At 39.9% G+C, this 25,025-nt stretch overlaps 1 protein-coding gene across 1 annotated transcript in view; it reads right to left on the reverse strand.

Annotated features, from left to right (window-relative positions):
* The window catches only part of LCORL (ligand dependent nuclear receptor corepressor like), a 147,750-nt gene extending 122,958 nt beyond the window's left edge, over positions 1 to 24,792 (reverse strand). Inside the window, exon 1 of the mRNA XM_052641751.1 lies at positions 24,639 to 24,792. Within this exon, the coding sequence (XP_052497711.1) occupies positions 24,639 to 24,792 (154 nt within the window). The remainder of the gene's footprint in view (positions 1 to 24,638) is intronic.
* Between the last annotated feature and the right edge of the window lie 233 nt (positions 24,793 to 25,025).

Below are 25,025 nucleotides of genomic sequence, written 5' to 3' on the forward strand. Positions count from 1 at the left end.
CACTTTCAAAGAGTATATAATTTCATTCACCACAAATAAAATTATCAAATGTGCCACAAATTTTAAGAAAATTTCCAAAGGTATTTTGCATGATAGCTGTATGGTATAAATATTACAAAAGGGACAACACAAATGCCTGACAAATGAAAAAATTTCAACACAACTTGATAATAATCAGTTTTAAGTTAAATCTATACATCAAACTTCCCTAGTGGCTCAGACGGTAAAGTATCTGTCTGCAACACAGGAGACCCGGGTTTGATCCCTGGGTTGGGAAGATCCCCTGCAGAAGGAAATGGCAGCCCACTCCAGTATTCTTGCCTGGAAAATCCCATGGATCGCAGAGCCTGGTAGGCTACCATCCATGGGGTCGCAGAGAGTAGGACACGACTGAGCGACTTCACTTCACTTCACTTCACTTCATACATCAAACTGGGCTTTCCTGGTGGCTCAGTAGTAAAGAATCTGCTTGCAATGCAGGACATGCAGGAGACATGGGTTCAATCTCTGGGTCCAGAAGATCCCTTTGAGAAGGAAATGGCAACTCACTCTAGTACTCTTGCCTGGGAAATCCCATGGACAGAAGAGCCTGGCAGGTTACAGTTCATGGGGTCACAAAAGAGTTGATCATGACTTAGCGACTAAACCACAGTAATGTTACTCAATTTCCATTAAATTTATGTTTATTTTTTAGCAATGAAAGGGTGAATGTACTGGAAAAACTCACTCTCTACAATTATTTACATACTTAGTGGGTGCCAAGAAAGCGGGAGAAAACTTATTTTTTCCTTTATGCACAGACACACATACACAAACACTTTTTACTTGCTGGGAAAGATAGCATAAATGTTTATAAGACAGAGAGAGAGTGATTATCAGTGCATACAAAACCATTCCAAATACAAACTTGCAAAGAATAAGAAACGTTTCCTGGAAAAAATGAAATATAATTAGCTAAAATGTAACAAAAATAATCCAGGAGTAGAATCAAAATTAAAAATGCATAATGTTTAAGAATGTCAACCATACTGTTTATAATAATGTAAACTGGAAACAGTCCAAAATTCTTCAGTGATATTCATGATAGATGAATGTTATCACAGATTTACACATTAGAATATTACAGAGCAAAGAAAATGAATATATCTATAGGAGGCCACAAGAATGAATCTGACAATGATAGTAAGTTAAAGAAGCTATACACAAAGAATAAATGCTATATAATTCCATCTAAGCAAGTGAAAGTGAAAGTCACTGAGTCGTATCCAACTCTTTGTGACCCACATGGACTATACAGTCAATGGAATTCTCCAGGCCAGAATACTGGAGTGGGTAGCCTTTCCCTTTTCCAGGGGATCTTCCCAACCCAGGGATTGAACCCAGGTCTCTCGCATTGCAGGCAGAGTTTCCCAAAATAGACAAATATAATTTATGGCATTAAGAAGTCAGAATACTATTCATGTTTGAGGGTGGATAGATTAATGATTGGGAGGGATTATCAGGCAACTTCGGGGTGTTTATTTCTTCATCTGGTGGTGGTTACAAGAGTACATTCACTTTGTTCATTGAACTCTAAATTTATAATTCATATACTTTTCTCTATATAGTTATACTTTCAAAAGTTTACAAAAAGAAAAAATAGCAGTTATTGGTAATCCAGGAGGAAAAATGCTAAAGCCTGAAGGCACAGTGCTTGATCCAAAAAGGGTTCAACATCACCCTTCTGTAAAATTCTAAGTATGAAACTTATACTCAGGATTACTGTAGGATTAAAGGACAGAATATGTGTAAAGCACGTATCTGGCACAAATATTTATAGATGTTTAATAAATGTTAACTATTACTATACTACTGTAACTGTGCTACTGATGCAGTTCTTTGACTGTAGTGATAAAGGTGTAATGACAAAAAGGCTAAAGAAAAGAGATAGCAGGTTATGACAGGGTTTCCTAAAATATTTTACTTTATCCTAAGGTGGTGGGGAACCAATGAGGAATTTTACACAGAGGGTAAAATTATCACATTTGAGTTTATGAAAACTGTCTAAGGAAAGAAGATGTGAAGCTTAAAATAAGATGTTAAGAAAAGGCTATCAACAAATCATACAGAAAGGTCCAGCAAACAGAAAGGAAGAAAAAAGCACTGACTTAACCAACCTATATGGTATATTGAAAAGCAGAGACATTACTTTGCCAACAAAGGTCCATCTAGTCAAGGCTACGGTTTTTCCAGTAGTCACGTATGGATGTGACAGTTGGACTGTGAAGAAAGCTGAGTGCCAAAGAATTGATGCTTTTGAACTGTGGTGTTGGAGAAGACTCTTCAGAGTTCCCTTGACTGCAAGGAGATCCAACCAGTCCATTCTAAAGGAGATCAGTCCTGGGTATTCTTTGGAAGGAACGATGCTGAAACTGAAACTCCAATACTTTGGCCACCTCATGCGAAGAGTTGACTCATTGGAAAAGACTCTGACGCTGAGGAGGGATTGGGGGCAGGAGGAGAAGGGGACGACAGAGGATGAGATGGCTGGATGGCATCACGGACTTGATGGACGTGAGTTTGAGTGAACTCTGGGAGTTGGTGATGGACAGGGAGGCCTGGCGAGCTGCAATTCATGTGGTCGCAGAGTTGGAGATGACTGAGCAACTGAACTGACTGACTGAAAATCAATACACAAGCTATTTTGAAAAGAATAGCTTATAACTTTATAAAGGTTACAAAATTAGTAAATGACAGAATAAAATTCATAATTTAGTACAAAAGTCTCAATTTAATATTTTTCCTACAATTCTAACTTTAAGCACGGGGCTTCCCTGGTGACTCAGTGATAAAGAATCTGTCTGACAGCGCAGGAGAGGAGGAGACCCCTGTGGATTCCATCCCTGGGTCAGGAAGATCCCCTGGAGCAGGAAATGGCAACCTGCTCCAGTATTCTTGCCTGGAAGATTCCATGGACAGAGGAGCCTGGAGGGCTACCATCTACAGGGTCACAAAAAGTCAGACACAACTGAGCAACTGCATGCACACAGCGCAGCTTCAAGCAGACAAATGTCAACAGGACATTCTCAACTACTCATTAAAATTAAACTAAAAATAATTTTTTAGAAGTCTCCTGGAATCATCACAATTGTTATTACTAATGACAAATCATACATATATGTGGATAGATACTTATACATCTACGCCTCTGTAGCTCCCTGGCGGTTTAGACAGTAAAGAATCTTCCTGCAATGCAGGGGACCTGGGGTTGATCCCTGGGTTGGGAAAATTCCCTGGAGAAAGAAATGGCAACCCAGTCCAGTACTCTTGCCTGGAGAATTTCATGGACAGAGGAGCCTGGCGGGCTACAGTCAATGGGGTAGCAAAGAACAGGACACAACTGAGCGACTAACACTTCATGCCTCTATATATCCCTACTTGTACATATCTCCTAAAATTCAGATTTTCCAAGTCATAAATTAATTTGACATGGATCTGAATAAACACTTGAGACCAAATTTTAAGTATCAAATCATCATGTGTTAACAAATTTTCAACATTAATGTAAAAACACCTTTAGTAAGTTATTGTTATTTCAGCAACAACCAAATAAGATGAATGCTCTGAGATTCTTTGACAAATTAGCTATCTCTCTGTTAATTCAGTGGTTCTACAAGATGAAAAACAACGAACTGCTCTTCAACATATGCAATATATCTGTTAATAAGCAGAACTTTCTTAGATTTGCTTGATTAATATAAAATGTCAGATAGGTCCAAGACATAAGCAGCAATGCTTTATGGTTTTACAGTCATTTAAAAGTAAACAAAAAGATAGGAGGGGATGGAAGAGGGAGAGGAGAGGAGATGAGAGGGAAGAGAAGAAATGAGTAAATTTCCGGGATCTAGAACTCACCTTTTCTGGCTCATAACAAAATCAAAAGGAATCAAATATAGTTTATATTAAGCCTAAAAGCAAGCAGTAAGATATCATAAATGTCATGACATTTTTCACAACTCTGGCATTTAAATCCACAAGTACCACAAAAAATGTGTAATCTGGCTTTGTTCACATTAGAACATGGAATGGACTGACTGCTGCATTCACATAACCAACATACAAAATGTTTTGTCCTAATGAAAATTTTAACAATACTATTGTTAAAGCTGGGTCACAGAAATATGGGGATTCATTACGCTTTCTTTTCTATATATTTAAAATTTCCCATAATGATTCTTATAGATTATACCGAAGATTTCAAATATTCTCCTGGGAAAGCTACTTTTATTTCCCCAAAGAAAGAGTAATCAGTATTTGCAGAGGTTTGGTATAAAACAGAGATCTCCAACAGTGCTGCTGTGCTGTGCTTAGTCACTCAGTCATGTTCAATTCTTTTCGACCCCATGGACTGTAGGCCACCAGGCTCCTCTGTCCACGGGGATTCTCCAGGCAAGAATACTACAGTGGGTTGCCATGCTCTCCTCCAGGGGATCCTCCCAACCCAGGGATCGAACCCAGGTCTCCCACACTGCAGAAGTATTCTTCACCATCTGAGCCACCAGGGAAGCTCAAGAATATGGAGTGGGTAGCCCATCCCTTCTCCAGGGGATCTTCCCAATCCAGGAACTGGGTCTCCTGCATTGCTGGCGGATTCTTTACTAGCGGAGCTACCAGGGAAGCCCGAATGGAATGTGGAAAGTGGCATTCCTGTGAACTTTACCACTTAAAAGCTACCTAACAAAAATGTCAATTAACACCCAATTAAACATCAGAATAAGGACTAAATCCTTGGGGAGAAAAACATTCACAATCCAGTTTCAAGTCAATTTCTATACTCTCATGGTTTCTGCCAACCTGGGACTTCGGGGCATGCTGTAATTTTCAAAAAACACAACACAGGACTTGCCTGATGGCCCAGCAGCCAAAACTCTGTGGTCCCGATGTAGGGGGACCAGGTTCATCCCTGGTCAGGGAGCTGGATCCCACATGCTGCAACTGAGAGTCTCCATGCTGCAACTAAAGATGCCACATACTATAACTAAGAGCTGGCACAAACAAATAAATAAATATTTTTTAAAAAAACAAAACAGAATATATCAAACTTCCACAAAAGCAAAACTTTTGCTTTTGCCTCTGACACAAAAGGAAGGCATCATTGGGTTGAAAATAGAGCAAATATTTCATCAGATTGTTGTTTGTAGGGTAGAAGGTTAAACTAAAAAGATTCAGAACAGAAGAGGGGAAACTAAGACTTTGTGCAGTAGTCCAGGCAAACAAAAGCAAGGATGACTTAGACTGGAATGGAAAGAGAGGGAAAAGAATGGACTTAAGATGTATTTGGAAGCATAATAAATAATAACTGGGTACAGGAGTGGAGACGCAGAGTAGGTGAAAGATGACTTTCTGACTTGTGAAACTAGGTATAATCAAAACAAAAACAAAAACAAAGGAACAGCTTTGGTATTTGGTAGAGGGAGATCAATAGTTCAGTTTTAGACTATGTCTTATTTATGATACCTGAAAGACATACAAGTGGAGAAAGAAATTAAATATTGAGACAGGCGAGTGACTGGGAAGAGAGAAAGTGAGGGTCACAAGAAAATGTGTAGGATTTTGTTTAAAGAAGTAATCATTATATATTTCAGCTATGGAAGTCTAAAACCTACAGTGAACCATGTTACATTTATTCTGCTCTATTTGACACAATTGGTGAAAACTGACTTGAGGTAGTCTTTCCAAATTACTTGTACTTATTATAAAGATATGTGCCTAACAACAACAAAAAAAAAACCTTAAAATTAGTAAGTCTATCTAGGTTAAGTCTATTCCTTATTTTCCTGACACACAATAAAGGATAAAGTTGCAGGGGGTGAGGGGGGCACAAAACACCACACCCAATAATAATCAAGGTCCAAAGCTACCCCTGGACCTACAAATGTTAAGAACATAAGAATGCAGAGGTGCCACATCATTCCTGCAGCAGAAGTTCTGAGCTAAGAAAGATCAGAGTTTATACTCTACTATACTCCACTATATGACTGGTTTCCTTAGAGTTCTTGTTGTAAATACTTTTGCAACTACTGGCTTAAGGCAAACTAGCACATCCTAATGGTTGATCCTAGAAACTGATACACCTATACACTGACTCTACTATCGCAAATATGAAAACTGCTCTATGTTCCATCTGGATAATGGTCTCACGATCCAATTAAACCTCTTAAACACAAGCCTGGAAATGATTCCTTAATCTTCCTCCTTTTTCTATATGCCCACAGCTCATCTATGACTAAAATCTACTGATTTTAATGCTTCATATCTTTTGAATTCTTCTTCCTTCTCCGTTTCTACCACTACTCTTATTTCAGACCCTCATAATTTCTTGGTTGGGCTATCCTGACATTCCTCTGATTGATCTTCTACTGGCAGCTGTGTTGTGCTGAGTCGCTCAGTTGTGTCCAACTCTTTGTGACCCCATGGACTGTAGCCCACCAGGCTCCTCTGTCCAAGGGATTCTCCAGGCAAGAACACTAGAGTGGGTTGCCATGCCCTCCTCCAGGGGATCTTCCCAACCCAGGGATCGAACCCAGGTCTCCCTCACTGCAGGCAGATTCTTTATCATCTGAGCCATCAAAACCACAAATTAAACTACATCACTCCCATGCTTTAAAATCTTGCAATGGTTTTCTACTACCTACGAGTTACTTAACTTCTTTATCTGTAAAGTGGGGATAATAAAAATAGTTCCTACTTATGTTGTGAAAATCAAATGAATTGTAGTGTAATCAAGCATTTAATGCCTAATGAACAGTAAAACAATTTAAAATAACAATAATTACTGTCATATACTGCTTAGGTATTTCTCCGTGATTTAGCTTCTAGTTCCCTTCTCAAGTCCCACAATCATTCCTGGACACATACAAAGAAATTTAATTTCTCTTCTCCTCTATACCACAATTTTAATATTGTATAAACTTCTATTATAGTATTTACCATTCTTTAAAGTAGGAGAGACTTGTTTTCACTGCAAGACTATGCAAAGACAATCTAACATATCTGAGTCATTGAGCACAATGTCTGGCCCATAAATATTTACTGAAAAAAGTTATGAAGAGAAAAGGAATGTATGAAAAGATTACAGCATATGGCTATGCTTCCTTCAACACTGAAAATCTAATTACTCTTGATAAAAAATAAAAGAACAATTTTAGAACAGGTCTAAAGAATGAGAGAGTCAGCAAAAACTCACTCTGTGAAAGAAGATGAAAGCACCTGAGGGTTCTGACTGAGAAGAAAGGTTAGTTCAGTAAGATAAGCAAAGTAAGCAAGCTAATATGCAGTCACAGGGAAACATATAACTTATAAGTTATATCTATGCTAGAAATGTTAAAAGGTTAAATAATAGGGCAAAGGAAAAAAATAGGTAAAGACCAGACTGATGCCATACTATGAGTGTGTTTAAAAAAAAAAAACAAAAAACAGAAAAACCCAAACATATATTTTACCAGGGCATGACTTTCCTATACTCTAAACAGGTATAGGGGAACATAAGTTAAAATGAAACAATAAATTGTCATCAGCTATTTCTATTTGATCACTTGCCATTCTTGGGAAAAGTTCAAAAGAGATGGAAAGAGGATGGCCATCATTCTTGGAATTGGGATAGAGGGTTAACTGTTTAACATCAAGACTAAAACTTATATATTGACAATCTATGCTAGGGAAAACCCTTGCCCCACTAACTCCATGCTCTTGTCTCCCCTATTCCCAATGTTAAAGCCAAGACAGAAATTTGGGGATATTAAAACTAACCCATTCTAAGGGAACCCTTAACTTTGATATGTACATTCAAATACAGAAGCTCCTGGTTCCTTCTTATTCCAGAGCTAAGAACAAAGGGACAAGAATGTCTAAACCCAGAATATTTCTCCCTACTTCTGAATTCAAAGTTTTGAATAAAGAACACAGTTCTAGTACTAATGTTTTAAATGCATCAGGAAGCAGGAAGGATTAGATTTGCTAATTCTATCTTCATTATTTTCTAGATGAAAAGTCTTAGACAAGTTTCAAACACTAAAAGTGACTTACTTAAGAGAATGTAGTATTTAGATGAATGGCATTGCTTTTAAGTATTTATTTTTATTTGTAACAATTAAATGTTTGAAGTATGGTAAAAACTGTTACTTTTCCAACTATTTGAGAGTAAATGGCCCACATGATAACCCATCACTCTTGAATTCTTTAATAACTATTTCTAGGAAGGCATTCTCTTACAAATATAGCCATTTGTTATAAAACCAGGAAATTAACAATGAAGCATCATGCTCATTGCTACTGAGGTGTCACTGCTCCTAGGCCCCTTCTCAGAGAACAATTTAGGGCATAAGTATATATTTCTATATTCTATATCTATATATAATACAAACCATGAATTCACACCAACATCTCTTTTCCAGTTCAACAATATGGAAAGCATTCTAGTATTTTCCAACTTCCGTAACAGTAACTCTGTTCTCAGACCCTGATATGCCTGGCTCCCATTATCCTTAATGTTACTTTCTGGACCAGTCTCCCTATGTTACCAGTCTCCCACTGTGGCTGCTTCTCCATCCCCACACAGATGGTCTCTTCATCCCTTTTTGCCACAATACCCGCACGCCTCCTCCATGAGTAAAACCTCTCCACCTTGCTCAGGCTGCTATTCCTCGTGCTTGGCACTCCTAGAAGAATATGCTCATCTTGCTTAGCTACTAACGTCCCATACACAGCTGACCCTCCAATAGGATGTCTTCCTCTCCCCACCCACAGGCTCTGATCTTGCACTGGGATGCCTGCAAACACAGACTTCCATCTCACCCAACTTGAGGCACAATACACCCATACTAGGCTACCCTCCTACACAGATGCCTGTCTGCTGCCCCCACTGGCCCCCATCACCTCCAAGTAGATGCCCTCCTCACCCTCTTACCCTGTACCAGGCTACTCTCCTTCACAAATACCAATTTGACCCTGCTTAGCTCCAAAACCTTACACTGGTGTGCCCTCCTATGCAGATTGCTCCTCATGCCTCCAGTTCCATTATCGCACATGGGGACCCTTCTTATCCCTGGCAGGCTCTGACATCCCACCTTTCAAGAGGACATGCCCCTGCCCCTGCCCCAGACATATCTTAACCAGAGTGGACACCTACCTTTGTTTGGTTCCACCTGACGGTTTCAGTACTAAAATGTTCAGAAAAGGACAAGAAGGGAAAAAGGAAGAATAACTGATGACATTTTAAAAACAAAAAGTGATACCAGTAAATAAACTGCATAAGCACCCATAATTCAAGCTAAATAAAAGGGTAATCTATTTGTCAAAGTATCCAAATTTTCTTAAAGAAACAATGGTCTATTCCTTTACATTAATTCCTTCTAAATTTGAAAAGTCAATTGAAAATTGATAAATAAGACAGTATTATCTTTTTCTAGACCAATATGCATTCTATTTAAATATCTTACAAAAGCTTGTAGCAAAAGCTAGTTCATTAAAAAAAAAAACTCTACCAACTTTATAAATATTTTTTAAAAAATATTTTGAATATATAAGTTTGACGTGTTTTCAGTATAATGACAGTTGTACTATTTTCAGTACACTTATGCCCAGATACAACTCTGCAAAAACCAGCCTCAATAGTTACAGGAGTAATACCCTTTCCTTGCTCACTACTTCTATGAGGAAGGATGTGTCATCTGCACAATCTCAGACTTTCTTTACTTGTAGGGAAATAAAGTGACTAATCTCATTGGTGACTTTGTAAAGAATAACTGAGTAGACCCTTGGATGCAGCTATTGAGAGAAAATACCTGCAAAGAGCTCATATTCTATCTGCATCCCTGGTATGCCTAGGACTCGGCAGATAAATAGGCATATTTATGTGTTTGCTGCTCAGTTCTGTCCGACTCTTTGCAAACCTGTGGTCTGTCCATGGAATTCTCCAGGCAAGAACACTGGAGTGGGTTGCCACTCCCTTCTCCAGGGGATCTTCCTGACCCAGGAATCAAACCAGGGTCGCCTGCCCTGCAGGCAGATTCTTAGTCATCTGAATTACAAGGAAAGCCCTATGCCAGAACCCAAATTTTCCACCAAGTTATCTCTCTCATCTGCCTTCTATCATTAATAAAAGTGATATTCTGCTTCCATCTTTCTCCTTGTTTTAATTTTCAAGTTGTTAAGAACCCAGGCCAAAAAAAAGGGTGCTATTTGAGAGTATTTCAGCAATCTTCAATGAAAACTGCTCATTTTCCCAGCTTTAACTTAAATGGGCTGCTTCGATTTGAGCTTCTTAAAACTATTACAAACAAAAAACCCCTCAAACCTGAACCAATAGATGTCCAAAGTGAAAATCAGTTGATTTATATGATCATGTTTATCACCCATTAAAAAAAAAAAAAACTCAAATGCTCATAATTTCCTCCTTATAAACACCATAATTTATACTCTCAATCCTATTTCCAACTTCCATCCTGTACTCCAATGATTACTGGAGTGCTTAATATTTTCAGAATATACACTGTTTAGATTTTTATATCTTTGCTTACACTATCCCTCAACCTGTTCCTTCCAACCAACTTTCCAGCTGGATCATCTAACTTAAGGATCAGCAAACTATAGCCAGTATGTCAAATCTGCCTACTTTTCTAAATAATTTTATTTTGGACCACACCATGCTCATTTAGTTACACATTGCTTTTGCACTAGAAGAGATATCCATGTCCAAGTTAAGAGAAACCCCAGTAAGACAGCAGGCACTGAGAGGGCATCAGAGGGCAGACAGACTGAAACCACAATCACAGAAAACTAACCAATCTAATCACATGGACCACAGCCTTGTCTAACTCAATGAATCTAAACCATGCTGTGTAGGGTCACCCAAGATAGATGGGTTCATGGTGGAGAGTTCTGACAAAATGTGGTCCACTGGAGAAGGGAATGGCAAACCACTTAAGTATTCTTGCCTTGAGAACCCCATGAACAGTATGAAAAGGCAAAAAGATAGGACACTGAAAGATGAACTCCCCAGGTTGGTAAGTGCCCAATATGCTACTGGAGAAGAGTGGAAAAATAGCTCCAGAAACAATAAAGAGACAGAGCCAAAGCGAAAACAATACCCAGTTGTGGATGTGACTAGTGATAAAAGCAAGGTCCGATGCTGTAAAGCACAACACTGCATAGGAACCTGGAATGTTAGTCCATGAAGCAAGGCAAATTGGAAGTGGTCAACCAGGAGATGGCAAGAGTGAACATCAACATTTCAGAAATCAGCAATGTAAAATGGACTGGAATGGGTGAATTTAACTCAGATGACCATTGTATCTACTACTGTGGGCAAGAATCCCTTAGAAGAAAAGGAGTAGCCATCACGGTCAACAAAAGAGTCTGAAATGCAGTACTTGGATGCAATCTCAAAAACGACAGAATGATCTCTGTCCCTTTACAAGGCAAACCATTCAATATCACGGTAATCCAAGGCTATGCCCCAACCAGTAATGCTGAAGAAGCTGAAGTTGAACAGTTCTATGAAGACCTACAAGACCTTCTAGAACTAACATCCAAAACAGATATCCTTTTCATTATAGTGGACTGGAATGCAAAAGTAGGAAGTCAAGAAACACCTGGAGTAACAGGCAAATTTGGCCTTGGGAGTACAGAATGAAGCCGGGCAAAGGCTAATACAGTTTTGCCAAGAGATCGCATTGGTCATAGCAAACACCCTCTTCCAACAACACAAGAGAAGATCCTACATATGGACATCACCAGATGGCCAACTCCGAAATTAGACTGACTATATTCTTTGCAGCCAAAGATGGAGAAGCTCTATAGATACAGTCAGCAAAAACAAGACCAGGAGCTGACTGTGGCTCAGATCATGAACTCCTTATTGCCAAATTCAGACTTAAATTGAAGAAAGTAAGGGAAATCACTAACCATTGAGGTATGACCTAAATCAAATCCCTTAGGATTATACAGTGGAAGTGAGAAATAGATTTAAGGGACTAGATCTGATAGAGTGCCTGATGAACCATGGACAGAGGTTCGTGACATTGTACAGGAAACAGGGATCAAGACCATCCCCAAGAAAAAGAAATGCAAAAATGCAAATTGGTTTTCTGAGGAGACCTTACAAATAGCTGTGAAAAGAAGAGAAGCAAAAAGCAAAGGAGAAAAGGAAAGCTATATCCATTTGAATGTGGATTTCCAAAGAATAGCAAGGAGAGATAAGAAAGCCTTCCTCAGTGATCAGTGCAAAGAAATAGAAGAAAACAACAGAATGGGAAAGACTAGAGATCTCTTCAAGAAAATTAATACCAAGGGAACATTTCATGCAAAGATGGGCTCAATAAAAGACAGAAATGGTATGGACCTAACAGAAGCAGAAGATACTAAGAAGGGATGGCAAGAATACACAGAAGAACTGTACAAAAAGGATCTTCACAACCCAGATAATCATGATGGTGTGATCACTCACCTAGAGCCAGACATCCTAGAGTCCAAAGTCAAGTGGGCCTCAGGAAGCATCACTACGAACAAAGCTAGTGGAGGTGATGGTATCCCAGTTGAGCTATTTCAAATCCTGAATGATGATGCTGTGAAAGTGCTGCATTCAATATGCCAGCACATTTGGAAAACTCAGCAGTGGCCACAGGACTGGAAAAGGTCAGTTTTCATTCCAATCCCAAAGAAACACAATGCCAAACAATGCTCAAACTACCACACAATTGTATTCATTTCACACGCTAGTAAAGTAATGCTCAAAATTCTCCAAGCCAGGCTTCAGCAATACGTGAACTGTGAAGCTCCATATATTCAAGCTGGTTTTAGAAAAGGCAGAGGAACCAGAGATCTAATTGCCAACATCCGCTGGATCATTGAAAAAGCAAGAGAGTTGCAGAAAAACATCTATTTCTGCTTTATTGACTATGCCAAAGCCTTTGAGAGTGTGGATCACAATAAACTGTGGAAAATTCTGAAAGAGATGGGAATACCAGACCACCTGACCTGCCTCTTGAGAAATCTGTATGCAGGTCAGGAAGCAACAGTTAGAACTGGACATGGAGCAACAGACTGGTTCCAAATAGGAAAAGGAGTACGTCAAGGCTATATATTGTCAACCTGCTCATTTAACTTAGATACAGAGTACTTCATGAGAAACGCTGGGCTGGAAGAAGCACAAGCTGGAATCAAGATTGCCAGGAGAAATATCAATAACCTCAGATATGCAGATGACACTACCCTTATGGCAGAAAGTGAAGAAAAACTAAAGAGCCTCTTGATGAAAGTGAAAGAGGACAGTGAAAAAGTTGGCTTAAAGCTCAACATTCAGAAAACTAAGATCATGGTATACAGTCTCATCACTTCACGGCAAATAGATAGGGAAACAGTGTCAGACTTTATTTTGGGGGGCTCCAAATTCATTGTGGATGGTGACTGCAGCCATGAAATTAAAAGACACCTGCTCCTTGGAAGGAAAGTTATGACCAACCTAGACAGCATTGTAAAAAGCAGAGACATTACTTTGTCAACAAAGCTCTGTCTCATCAAGGTTATGGTTTTATCAGTAGTCATGTATGAATGTGAGAGTTGGACTATAAGCTTTTGAATTGTGGTGTTGGAGAAGACTTTTGAGAGTCCCTTGGACTGCAAGGAGATTCAACCAGTCCATCCTAAAGGAGATCAGTCCTGAGTGTTCATTCGAAGGACTGATGTTGGAGCTGAAATGCCAATACTTTGGCCACCTGCTATGAACAGCTGACTCATTTGAAAAGACCCTGATTCTGGGAAAGATTGAAGGCAGGAAGAGAAGGGGACAACAGAGGATGAGATGGTTGGATGGCATCAACCGGACATGAGTTTGAGTAAACTCCAGGAGTTGGTGATGGACGGGGAGGCCTGGAGTACTGCAGTCCATGGGGTTGCAAAGAGTCAGATTTGACTGAGCGACTGAACTGAACTTTTCACTAGAACAGAAGAGTTGAGTAGTTGCAATAAAGACCACATGGCCCACCAAGCCTAAAATGTTTACATCTAGCCCTTTACAAAGGAAGTCTGCAACCCCTACTTTCACTCAATCCTTTCAAGTCTAGTCATTTCAGATTCTTCAAATAATTGCTCTCTACTCTATGCCAACTCTAATACTTTACATCCCTCATAACTGTGAATCTTTAAAAGCAAATAATTCCTAGTGTAGTAATTAGTCTTTTTATCCAACTCACAATTCCCACCTCTCCCAATACTCTAGGAGAAGTATTCTTGAAGGAGCTTTTGCCCTTTTTTCTACACCTTATTCATCCTACCAAAGGAAAGAAGAATGACTAGTATTGGCAGCATCCTGATAGTTGTTCCTAGCAGAATGGATTAATGTTTTAAAGGTCATTTTCCATGCATGTCCAAGCCTACCACTCATCCTGCCTAGATGGTCCAATGTATCAATAACAAACCACAGTAATAGGTAGTAAAGTTTCCTTGTTTATTAGAAGAGGCCTGCAGCTCCAGCTGCTTTGTCTTTGATAGGTTGCCAAGTTCAATTCAGAGTGATACTCTCTTTATTTTGGCCTCAGTTACAAGCTAGGTTCTTTAATACAACCTTACCATCTGAAAAGCTAACATTTTGATTCCTAATTCTTCAGTCTATTTCCAATTCAGAACCTAGTTTAGGAAGAATCACAGAATTACACTCCAATTAACTGACACACAGTAGGACTCAAGATATTCGATGACTGACAAGAGTAAATTAACCGGGAAAAAAATCTTTCTTTTAAAATATGTAACACACTAATACTACATATATTAAGTTGATGAACTTACTTAGGAAAATATGTTTTGAAGGAAAAATGAGAGTTCACATTCAATGATTCAAACCAAGTCTATTTATTTAATTATCTCTCAATATTTTGTAGCTATCAAGTCTCAGCTTAATTAACATATAAAGCAATCATGGATATTATCAATTCAGAAAAGTATTCTCCATCTTATTATCTATCTATGAAACAAACATCCCTTAAGCCCAGTTCAGATCAGTAGCTCAGTCGTGTCTGACTCTTTGCAACACCATGGAATGCAACACGCTGTGTTTCCCTGTCCATCAGCAACTCCCTTCCAATTACTGCTCCATTCGTATGTTCTCCCTCAAAATGTCCCTTCTCAAATGTTTTCTCCTCTTACATACATCTTAAATACACTCTAACCTATTACAATACAGCTTCCATTCCCACCACTCTGCTTAAATTTGTCCAGTCAAGGTCACCAAGAACTTCCATGCTGCCAAAAACAACGTACACGTCCCTGTTTAATGGTACTTGACATCTCATCAATATATAACAATCTCTCCTTATCCTAACACTCTTCTCTCCTCTTAGATTTGGTAATACCATCTCTCCTGGTTTCTGTACTCAGCCAACAGTTTTACTTTACAGTGTAAAAGTCCAGCGGTCTTACTTTGAGACTCCTCTTCCTCCATCCAGAGTGTTAAGATTCCTTAAGATGTGGTACCAAGTACTCTACTTCCCTCTAGTAATACTATCTCTTGCCCTTAGGGGGTCTCATTCATTTCCACAGATTTACATGTCATCTTTATGCTGATAATTCCTTACTTTATATCAATTAGTCCAGAAACCACTACTACATAAGTATTACAGCAGTAATAGTAATCACTTTTCATAAAAACCAGAAATAGAGAAACTTTAAGGACAGATACTATCCTAGTTTCACAGATTTCTATCTGTGAAAAGTAAAATGACTTGTGCCTAACGTTGTTCAGTCACTCAGTCGCGTCCAACTCTTTGCAACGCCATGACTGCAGTACGCCAGGATTCCCTGTCCTTCACTATCTCCCGGACTTTGCTCAAACTCATGTCCATTTTAGTCAATGATGCCATCCAACCATCTCATCCTCTGTCACCCTCTTCTTCTCCTGCCCTCAATCTTCCCCAATGAACTGGCTCTTCCCATCAGGTGGCCAAAATATTGAAGCTTTAGCTACAGCTCAGTTCAGTTCAGTCGCTCAGTCATGGCCAACTCTTTGCAATCCCATGAACTGCAGCACGCCAGACTTCCCTGTCCATCACCAACTCCCAGAGTTTACCAAAACATGTCCACTGAGTCAGTGATGCCATCCAATCATCTCATCTTCTATCATCCCCTTCTCCTCCTGCCCTCATTCTTTCCCAGCATCAGGGTCTTTTCAAATGAGTCAGCTCTTTGCATCAGGTGGCCAAAGTATTGGCGTTTCAGCTTCAACATCAGTCCTTTGAATGAACACTCAGGACTGGTCTCCTTTAGGATGGACTGGGTGGATCTCCTTAAAGTCCAAGGGACTCTCAAGAGTTTTCTCCAACACCACAGTTCAAAAGCATCAATTTTTCAGTGCTCAGCTGTCTTTATAGTCCAACTCTCACATTCATACATGACTACTGGAAAAACCATAGCCTTGACTAGACGGACCTTTGCTGACAAAGTAATGTCTCTGCTGTCTAGGTTGGTCATAACTTTCCTTCCAAGGAGCAAGTGTCTTTTAATTTCATGGCTGCAGTCACCATCTGCAGTGATTTTGGAGCCCCCAAAAATAAAGTCAGCCACTGTTTCCCCATCTATTTCCCATGAAGTGATGGGACCAGATGCCATGATCTTAGTTTCCTGCATGTTGAGCTTTAAGCCAACTTTTTCACTGTCCTCTTTCACTTTCATCAAGAGGCTCTTTAGTTCCTCTTCACTTTCTGCCATAAGGGTGGTGTCATCTGCATATCTGAGGTTACTGATATTTCTTCCGGCATCTTGATTCCAGCTTGTGCTTCTTCCAGCCCAGCGTTTCTCATGATGTATTCTGCATCTAAGTTAAATAAGCAGGGTGACAATATACAGCCTTGACGGACTCCTTTTCCTATCTGGAACCAGTGGTAGAGGCTAAAAAGAAATTGTTTTTTCAATTCTTAATCCTTTTTACTATTTGCAGACTTAGCCCTTTGTCCCTAAACTGTTTCCTAGTTCACTATTTAAATATGCAGACTACTGGACAAAGTTATTTTCCTACATACACACCTTACATACAGCCATCAGAAATGAACTAGTCAGTTCGAAATTAAGATAGAAAGGTCTCAAACTTGTTTTTCAATAAACGCTTTAGAAAAGACTCTAGGATACAATTGAATGTTAAAGGTGACTGAGGATGCAGAGTGGCTGTTATGATTAATAATATACTCAAGAATTTGGGGCAATGTATATAAACCAGAAGTAAAAATCGATGAAAGTGGCTGGGCTGTGTAAAGAAGAAGTGAGCCAAACAGGGAAGAAGTCTGATGGACTATGATCAACTAACTTGTATTTGATGAAAAAAGACACATGGGAGATACCACTGCTTTGTAAACTACAAAAATCAAAGTAGTTATTCCAAATAATGATTTAATATAGGCCGTAGACTAAGGTGAAGGACAGTAAATCAGCTATGCAGCTACTGGCATAAACTAGATTCATCTGAACCTGCCCAAGTGTTTGACTTCACCAGAAAAAACAAAATCCAAAAGGATATTGTAAAGAAAATAGCAATAATTTAGTAATAGATTAAGGTAAAGAACAAAGAAAAACAAAGAAGCAAATATAAGTAAGCAGAATAGGATTGTTGCCAATGAGTGGGAAAACTATATGAAAGGCAAGAAGATACAGAAAAGTAAGTTGTAAGTTGTTTTCTAGAAAACAAAAGAAGTCTCAAAACAAATTTTTATTTAGCTTTAATTAAAAGCAAAACAGCATTCTTCAAATACAAATATGGCATTATTTTGTTACCTTAATTAGTTTCCTAATGGCAGTAGTAGGTTGGTCTGGGCCTATTCACATTGTCTTTCCTATATTCTGTGGTGAATAAAACACACACACACACACACACACACACACACAAAGAAGGAATATTACCCAAAGGAAAAAGGAACTTTAAACCTCAATAACATATATTCTAATTGGAAAAACTGGAATAACCAAAAAGAAAGAAAAAACTGTATATCCAAAAATCTACATGCCTTTGTTACTCCTGCCAAGACTGCACTGTGGTAGAAAAAATAAAGACCAGGATTGAAAGACAAGTCAGAGGAGCATGGAGAATACATAATAGCTACTTATGGTGACATAATAGGAACTTACCACAGTACCCAGCCAAACAGGGAGGCGGGTACACACATGTAGCCAGCTAAGGGAAGTAGCATGGGCAGGAAGAGACAGCAAGCCCACAGAGAAAGGAGGATGTGTACGGCATGCTCACACTGGCACACAGCCTGTTTCTAACATCTGCAAATACAGAAAATTCATATATTGTTTGAACCCAAGGATGGCAGAACTTCCAGGTATACAATAATTGAAAAGTATACAGAATTTCAAATTTTACATGCAAAATTCACATTAAGCCTATTTTACAGAGAAATTTGGATACGTATCTTTACCACCCAACTACTCATGTTCATCACAGATTCCACTTGCCTCATACATATTAAATAGTGGTATAATTCACATCTTTTTTAATGAATAAAATAAATGCTATTTGAAACAATAGTTTTAGGGTCTAAGTTTTTGGGTAGTTGACCCATTCATACCAGTTCTCATCAAATCTAGATTTGTACATAAATCTTCTCTTCTGGGATTTACACAGCAATAGTGACAAGATGAAGCAGAAGTTAGTGGAAAAATAGAGTAGGAGACAAGAAGCATCGAGAAAGAGGTGTCAAGCTGATTACGTAGAACTATATTTCCCTGGATTATCCCATCTTTAAGTGTTACAGCTCTATGAAATGCTCCTGTAACTTCTTCAGAGGTTAAAAGTAGAGGAAGATAATATCTTCTGACCCTGATTATGGTTGGGAGCAGGTAGTTTGGAAGAAAGTTTACTCTGCAAACACTTGCTGAGTGCAGAGCTCAAAGACAGTGACCTGGCTAACAGGAAGAGTACAGAGAGTAGGTATCAGCAAAGAGTAAGTTCAAGATGATCTAGTACGATCCAGGCTTTTTAAAATGAATTTAAACTAATTTCTTGTATTCAGTTACTACGAAGCCAAAATATCCCTCAGAATGTAGAATGGCGTGAAACGTCTTTTGCTCTCCTTACATATAAAAAGCAAAGACCAAGCCAAGTGACTATACTGTGATTCTTAAACTCCATGACTATGGCTCAAGAATATCCTGGAATATAGATCTTTTAAGCCCTTGCTATCTTCTTCTTTAACATGACTCAGTATCTTTTCATTGTTCATTGGCACTCCCACCAGAAAGAATCTATTGGCAAAAACATAAAGCTCAAAGCTGCTAATAACCTGTATAATTCAATAACAATAATAGGCAGTTTCAGTTCAGTTCAGCTCAGTCGCTCAGTCGTGTCCAACTCTTTGTGACCCCATGAATCACAGCGATGTTAAAGCTGAAGCTCCAGTACTTTGGACACCTCATGCGAAGAGTTGACTCATTGGAAAAGACTCTGATGCTGGGAGAGATTGGGGGCAGGAGGAGAAGGAGACGACCCAGGATAAGATGGCTGGATGGCATCACGGACTCGATGGACATGAGTCTGAGTGAATTCTGGGACATGGTGATGGACAGGGAGGTTAGGGCATGCTTTCTATGGAAGACATATTAACAGATATCAACACAATTAATTTTCAAACAACTTTTATTATCTTCATTTTATAGGTAAGGGACTGAAGTAGAGAGATTAAGTAACTTGTAGGTGATAACTGGTAGGTGGTTAACAGTTAGAATTCAAACACAAGATAGTCTAGCTCCAGAATCTATATTCCCATTTGCTATATTACAGTATTCAAATAAAAGACATGTGGAATAAAAGATTTGGGGAAAGCTATCAGTTTGGTTAGTATCAACAGAAGTGAATAAGTGTGGTATTCAGGTAATCAAGACTGCTGGAGTCTCTCATTATAAAACTGCACTGTCCAATGTGGTAGCTATTTGCTGCAAGAGGCTACTAAGCATCTGAAATGTAGCCAGTCCAACTTGAGATATAATAACTGATTTCAAAGACTTAATATTTTAAAAAGAATGTAAACTAATTCAACAATTTTATATGGGTTAATTTAAAATATTTTTAATATACTGGGCTAAATTAAACATGCCTTTTAAATGTGGCTACTAGAAAACTATTTCTACCGGGACAATGATGCTATGTTGGAAATATGCTGGAGTTTATAGAATAATTCTAATCAAATCTTCATTGTTTTACTGTTGTAATCTTAAGGAAATCAGTTACACTGATCATTAACTTCTGTATCAATAAATAGGGCTTAACAACAGTCCTGACACCTCCTGTTCACATTTTGGTATCTAAATCTATTTTCCACTAAAAAGAATCTAAGACTCCTTGGAACTATGGCTGATGTCAGGGCTGGGACAGGTAAAATACAAGATAAACCTGGAATACTTTGTTTGGGAAGAAAGAAGTACTCAAAAATAATCATTGGGCAGGGAGGGGATGGGAAAACACATGGTTTGTCAAAAAACACTGGAACCAGCTTGATGAGGCTCCCACTGGCCAAACCTAGGACAACCTGGAAATCAAAACAATGACAGCAATGGATTTAACCATTGAATAAAGTAAGAATCAATGAGTTCATTCTGATGAAAATAACAAAGTAAAGGAAGAGAGGGGAAAGACTACTTTATGACAGAGAATCAACTACTAGCCACAGAACAAAATATCATGAATGGATGTTAAAACTTGTGGATAAGTTTTATGAGACTATGTACTATGTAAGTATCCTATTCTTCAAGGTATTTTCCCATCAATTACACATTAATTACAAAAGGACAAACAATAACTTTTAGGGAGAAACACAGAGAATACCACATCAACCAGACTTTCAAAGGTACCATCACCAACGCTGGGACAAACCAACATCATGAATCTTAATATACAAGGTATTAAGAAGGACAGAAGATATTCCTGCTAAAAACGCATAACCAATCTAATCATGAGGAAACAACAGACAAATTCAAATTGAGGGACATTAAACAAAATAACTGTCCTGTACTTTTCAAAAATGTCAAGGTCAAGCAATATAAGAAAGGCTGAGGAAATGCTCCAGATTTAAAGAGACTAAAGAAATATGACAACCAAATGCAATGTATGATCCTGGCTGAGGGGAAAAGCTATAAAATAAAATTGATAAAACATGAACATAAATTATGAATTCAGTAATAGTATTATTAAAGTATGTCAATGTTATATTTCCTGGTTTTAGTAACTATACTATGGTTAGGCAAGACAATGTCCTTGGTTTTAGGAAGTATAACTGAAGAATTTAGGGATAAAGAGGCATCATGTCTCCAAATCACCTTTGAATGGTCCAGAAAAAAAAAGATATAGATAGATACAGGGCAAGAATGATAAAGCAAATACTTCAAAATGTAATACAATTGCTGAATGTGAGGAAGGATATAGAGGAGTCCCTTGTACTATTCTTCCAACTTTTCTTGTAAATTTGAGATTATATCAAAATTAAAAGTTAAAACAAAAAACTTGCCTCTTTTCCCAGATCAAATATCCTAATAGACCATACAAGTTTAAAAATATATTAATGCATTTCTTTTATCCTAGACTTGACTTTGCTTTAAACTTTATGACTTATCAGATACCAATTATGTATCTCATACAATCCAGGACTATATCTGTTATTACTCAATATCATGCTGAGCACTAGGATACTACTAATTATATCCAACAAGCCCGCAAACATTTGTTAGATGAACCTAATCAAAAGTTAGTATAGTATAGGATTGCAGGAAAAAAAACAAATCAAATTGTAAAAAGCACCACATTGTACATAATGACATTGTGACACAGAGCTTACAGAACAACTCCTCAATTCTAAAAAAAGAAATACTATGATTAAATCCCAGAGTAGCCATAAATCTAACATAAAGAGATGAGCTCCCCAAATAGAGAAAGGTAAACAATATTTTCCATATCAAGAATTAAACATCTTAGCTAACTACAAGCAGTTATGACAAGTAAAATGGACTTTTTGCCCATAAAATTAGAACATTAATATGTTACTTAAAAAATGAAAAAGATTATTTTAAAGATTTAGGCTAAGAACTGAGATTTTAAAATTTCACTATTAATTCAATACTAATTTGCTGTACAGCCTTTAAACACTGCTTACAATTTTCATACCTCATTTTAAAAAAAGACTTGTAGATCATTTTTTTCCACAAAAGCAGACAAAATATTTTATAAAATGTCAATAAGAGCACTAAATATTCAATATGGAAGTACACATTCACACACACACAGGCACAGTAAAAAGAATACAGTTTCTTTGCAAACATGTTTACAAATAGCAAAACGCAACTTTAAAAGTTACACAAATACATTCAATCTCAATTCATACTATGAATAGGTGCTTCACACAGAGACTACTGAAAAAACCCAATCAACCAGTGTTTACCCTACTTAAGAGTTTTATTGTTTATAAGTAGGAGAAGGATCTTCTCAGGTCTCCTGAGTAGGACTGAGATGTGGGAAGTAATTCTCAAATATAGTTAGGGCTTAAGGGGGAAAAAATTTCTTTCAAATATCGTACAAGTGAATATAGTGACTGCATATTAAACACACAGCATTAACTCAATTTTCAACGTCTTCTAATCCTACTAGAGTATTCAAGTGGGTAAGACAGAAAGATATCCTGTTTCCCTTTTCCATCAAATCCAATTAATTTTGCGTTTAACAAAAATTCGACTATTTTTCAAAAACATATTTTTGTGAGACAAAGTGACAATGCAACTAAACAAGCAAGATGATTAAAAACAAAACATCGTCAACTAACTGTGTGCCTCGGCAAAACTTAACACAGTATCTCGAGCCAGTATTACTATGCTATCATCCTGCCTGACTCTAACTGAACAACTCAATAGTTTTCAAACAGGTTGTCAGTGGAAGAGATCTTTACATAAGCAATTATAAAAACAGGGTCCATTTTGTATTCGGGAGGCATTAGCAACACTTCGCTTAAAATTTTACATAAAAATAGGGTGAGGTTCTTTTTCAAATTTTTTAAAGCAAAATCACTTATGACTACTTGACTAAAGCTATTTCCTAGAACGTTTCCTTAGATAAGAACAAAACATATAAAGGGAAAAACTGTGACTTGTTTAACATAAATGTGCCTAATCAGAGCAGCCTTCCTTCTCATATGTTTTCCTATACCCACTGTACTCTGCAGTGCACATTTCTGAGTTAAGTTGTATTAGTTTCTTACCACGATCTCCTTTCCACTACTGAAAAACAAGAAAGATCTTCAAGCGCTAATTAAACAAATCTGAGGGGAGTGGTGGGGGGGAAGGGGGCGCGAGGTGGCGCAAGAACAGATGGAAACAAGGTAGCTGTTTTCTTAGGGCACTAAGGTTTCTTCCTCAACTCCCAAAGCCAAGGTTTAATCGCCAGTTGAGCAAGCTGCTTGCCACTATCCACTCCTTAGACAATGCAACCTTCCCTTCACCTCTTCTCATACTCTCCTACCGATCAACCCCTTCCAAAACAAACACAACACATCCCATCCCACAACCCGCGTTATCCCCTCGGTGCCCACTCAACCAACCTGCTGGATAACAGCTCCACGTACACGTCTCACTCAGACAAAAAAGCCACGGCAGCAAGGCGGCGAGATCCCACCACTTCACGCCACCCCCGAGGAACCCGCAGAATGACAGTCCGGAGCCCAGAAGTTTGAAGCAAAACGATTCCCACCCAACCAAAAGGGAAGAAATTGCAGAAGGGGATGCGAGGTGGGGAGAGCGATGGGGAGAGCGATGTGCATGTTGTGCAGGGAAGGGTCCAGCACATGACAGTAAAAGAGGTCCCGAGTCGTCGGGGCGTCCGTGAGGAGAAGTGGGGGGGGTGGGTTGCCGTCGCCATGGCAACACCCCCTCTCAGTCCAGACTTCCAAAGAGGGAGGAAGAACTTCAAATCCCAACCGTCAGCGCTCGAGCGGCTCCTTCTTAAAGGGGTACACACCGCGCCGCCGCCGCCGAGCACGAGAGGGCAGAGTTGGGCGCCCCCGCCCCTCGGGCGACGCCCCCGCCGCCCCTCGCCCCCAGCGGGCCCACCCTAGACCCCAGCCCCGCGAGCGCCCGAGGGTTGCCCAGGTCCCTGTCCCCGGAGCCCGGCCGCGTCCGCCCGCCCGCCCGGCCCACGGCGGCAGAAGGGGGTGTGTGTGCGCCCGGCGGGGGCGCGGACCTGCCCGCCTTCCTCCCGTCGGCTCTGCCCGCCGGCTCCCCTCCGCCCGGGCGCCGACCCGCTTCCTCCCTATTGACAGGGCTGACGGTGAGCGGCGAGGGGCGCCGACGAGTTTCGGGGAGAGCGCAAGCAAGCCGTTTCCTCGCGGGCTCGGCAAGCGGGTCCGAACTAACAGTTCCAGGGGAGCCCAAGAGCTAAGAAGGAGAATGAGCACGGACCGCGCCGGGCGAGGAGCCCCCAGACAAAAGGCGAGCGCCGGAGCCGCCGCGCCGCCGCCGCTCCCATCTCGCTCCCCCATTGAACTGACCCGAACGGAAGATTCAACTAAACCCCTCAGCCACAAACTCCTCGGGCTGCGGCACTCGTCGCCGCGCGGAGCCGGGGCTCCGGCCCGTGTCTCTCTTACCTACACAGTGCATGAGGCGGTGGCGCCAAGAGTCGAGTTCCCGCCGGAATCCTCTCCTCTCCGCCGCGCACCGAGGGCTCCGGCACTGAGCGGCGGCGGCGGCGGCGGCAGCAGCGGCGGCGGCAGCGGCCATTCTCTCTCTTCCCTTGTCCATCTGCGTCCCGCGTCACGCGCCCTCATTTACATACGAGCGGCGCAGGCACGAGGCAGGGGCGCGAGCCCTCGGCGCGAGCCCCGGAGCGCGCGCCCCCCGGAGGGGGGTTGATTGACACGTGTCACACTACCTTCCCTCTGCCCTTCCCTCCCCCTCCCATCGCTCCCTCTGGGAGAGGCGGGGAGGGAGAGAGAGGAGAAGGAAGCAACCTGCCGCTTCCGCTGACCCCGCCT

Source organism: Budorcas taxicolor, chromosome 6, assembly GCF_023091745.1.
Source record: "Budorcas taxicolor isolate Tak-1 chromosome 6, Takin1.1, whole genome shotgun sequence".
Classification (NCBI taxonomy): Eukaryota; Metazoa; Chordata; class Mammalia; order Artiodactyla; family Bovidae; genus Budorcas; species Budorcas taxicolor.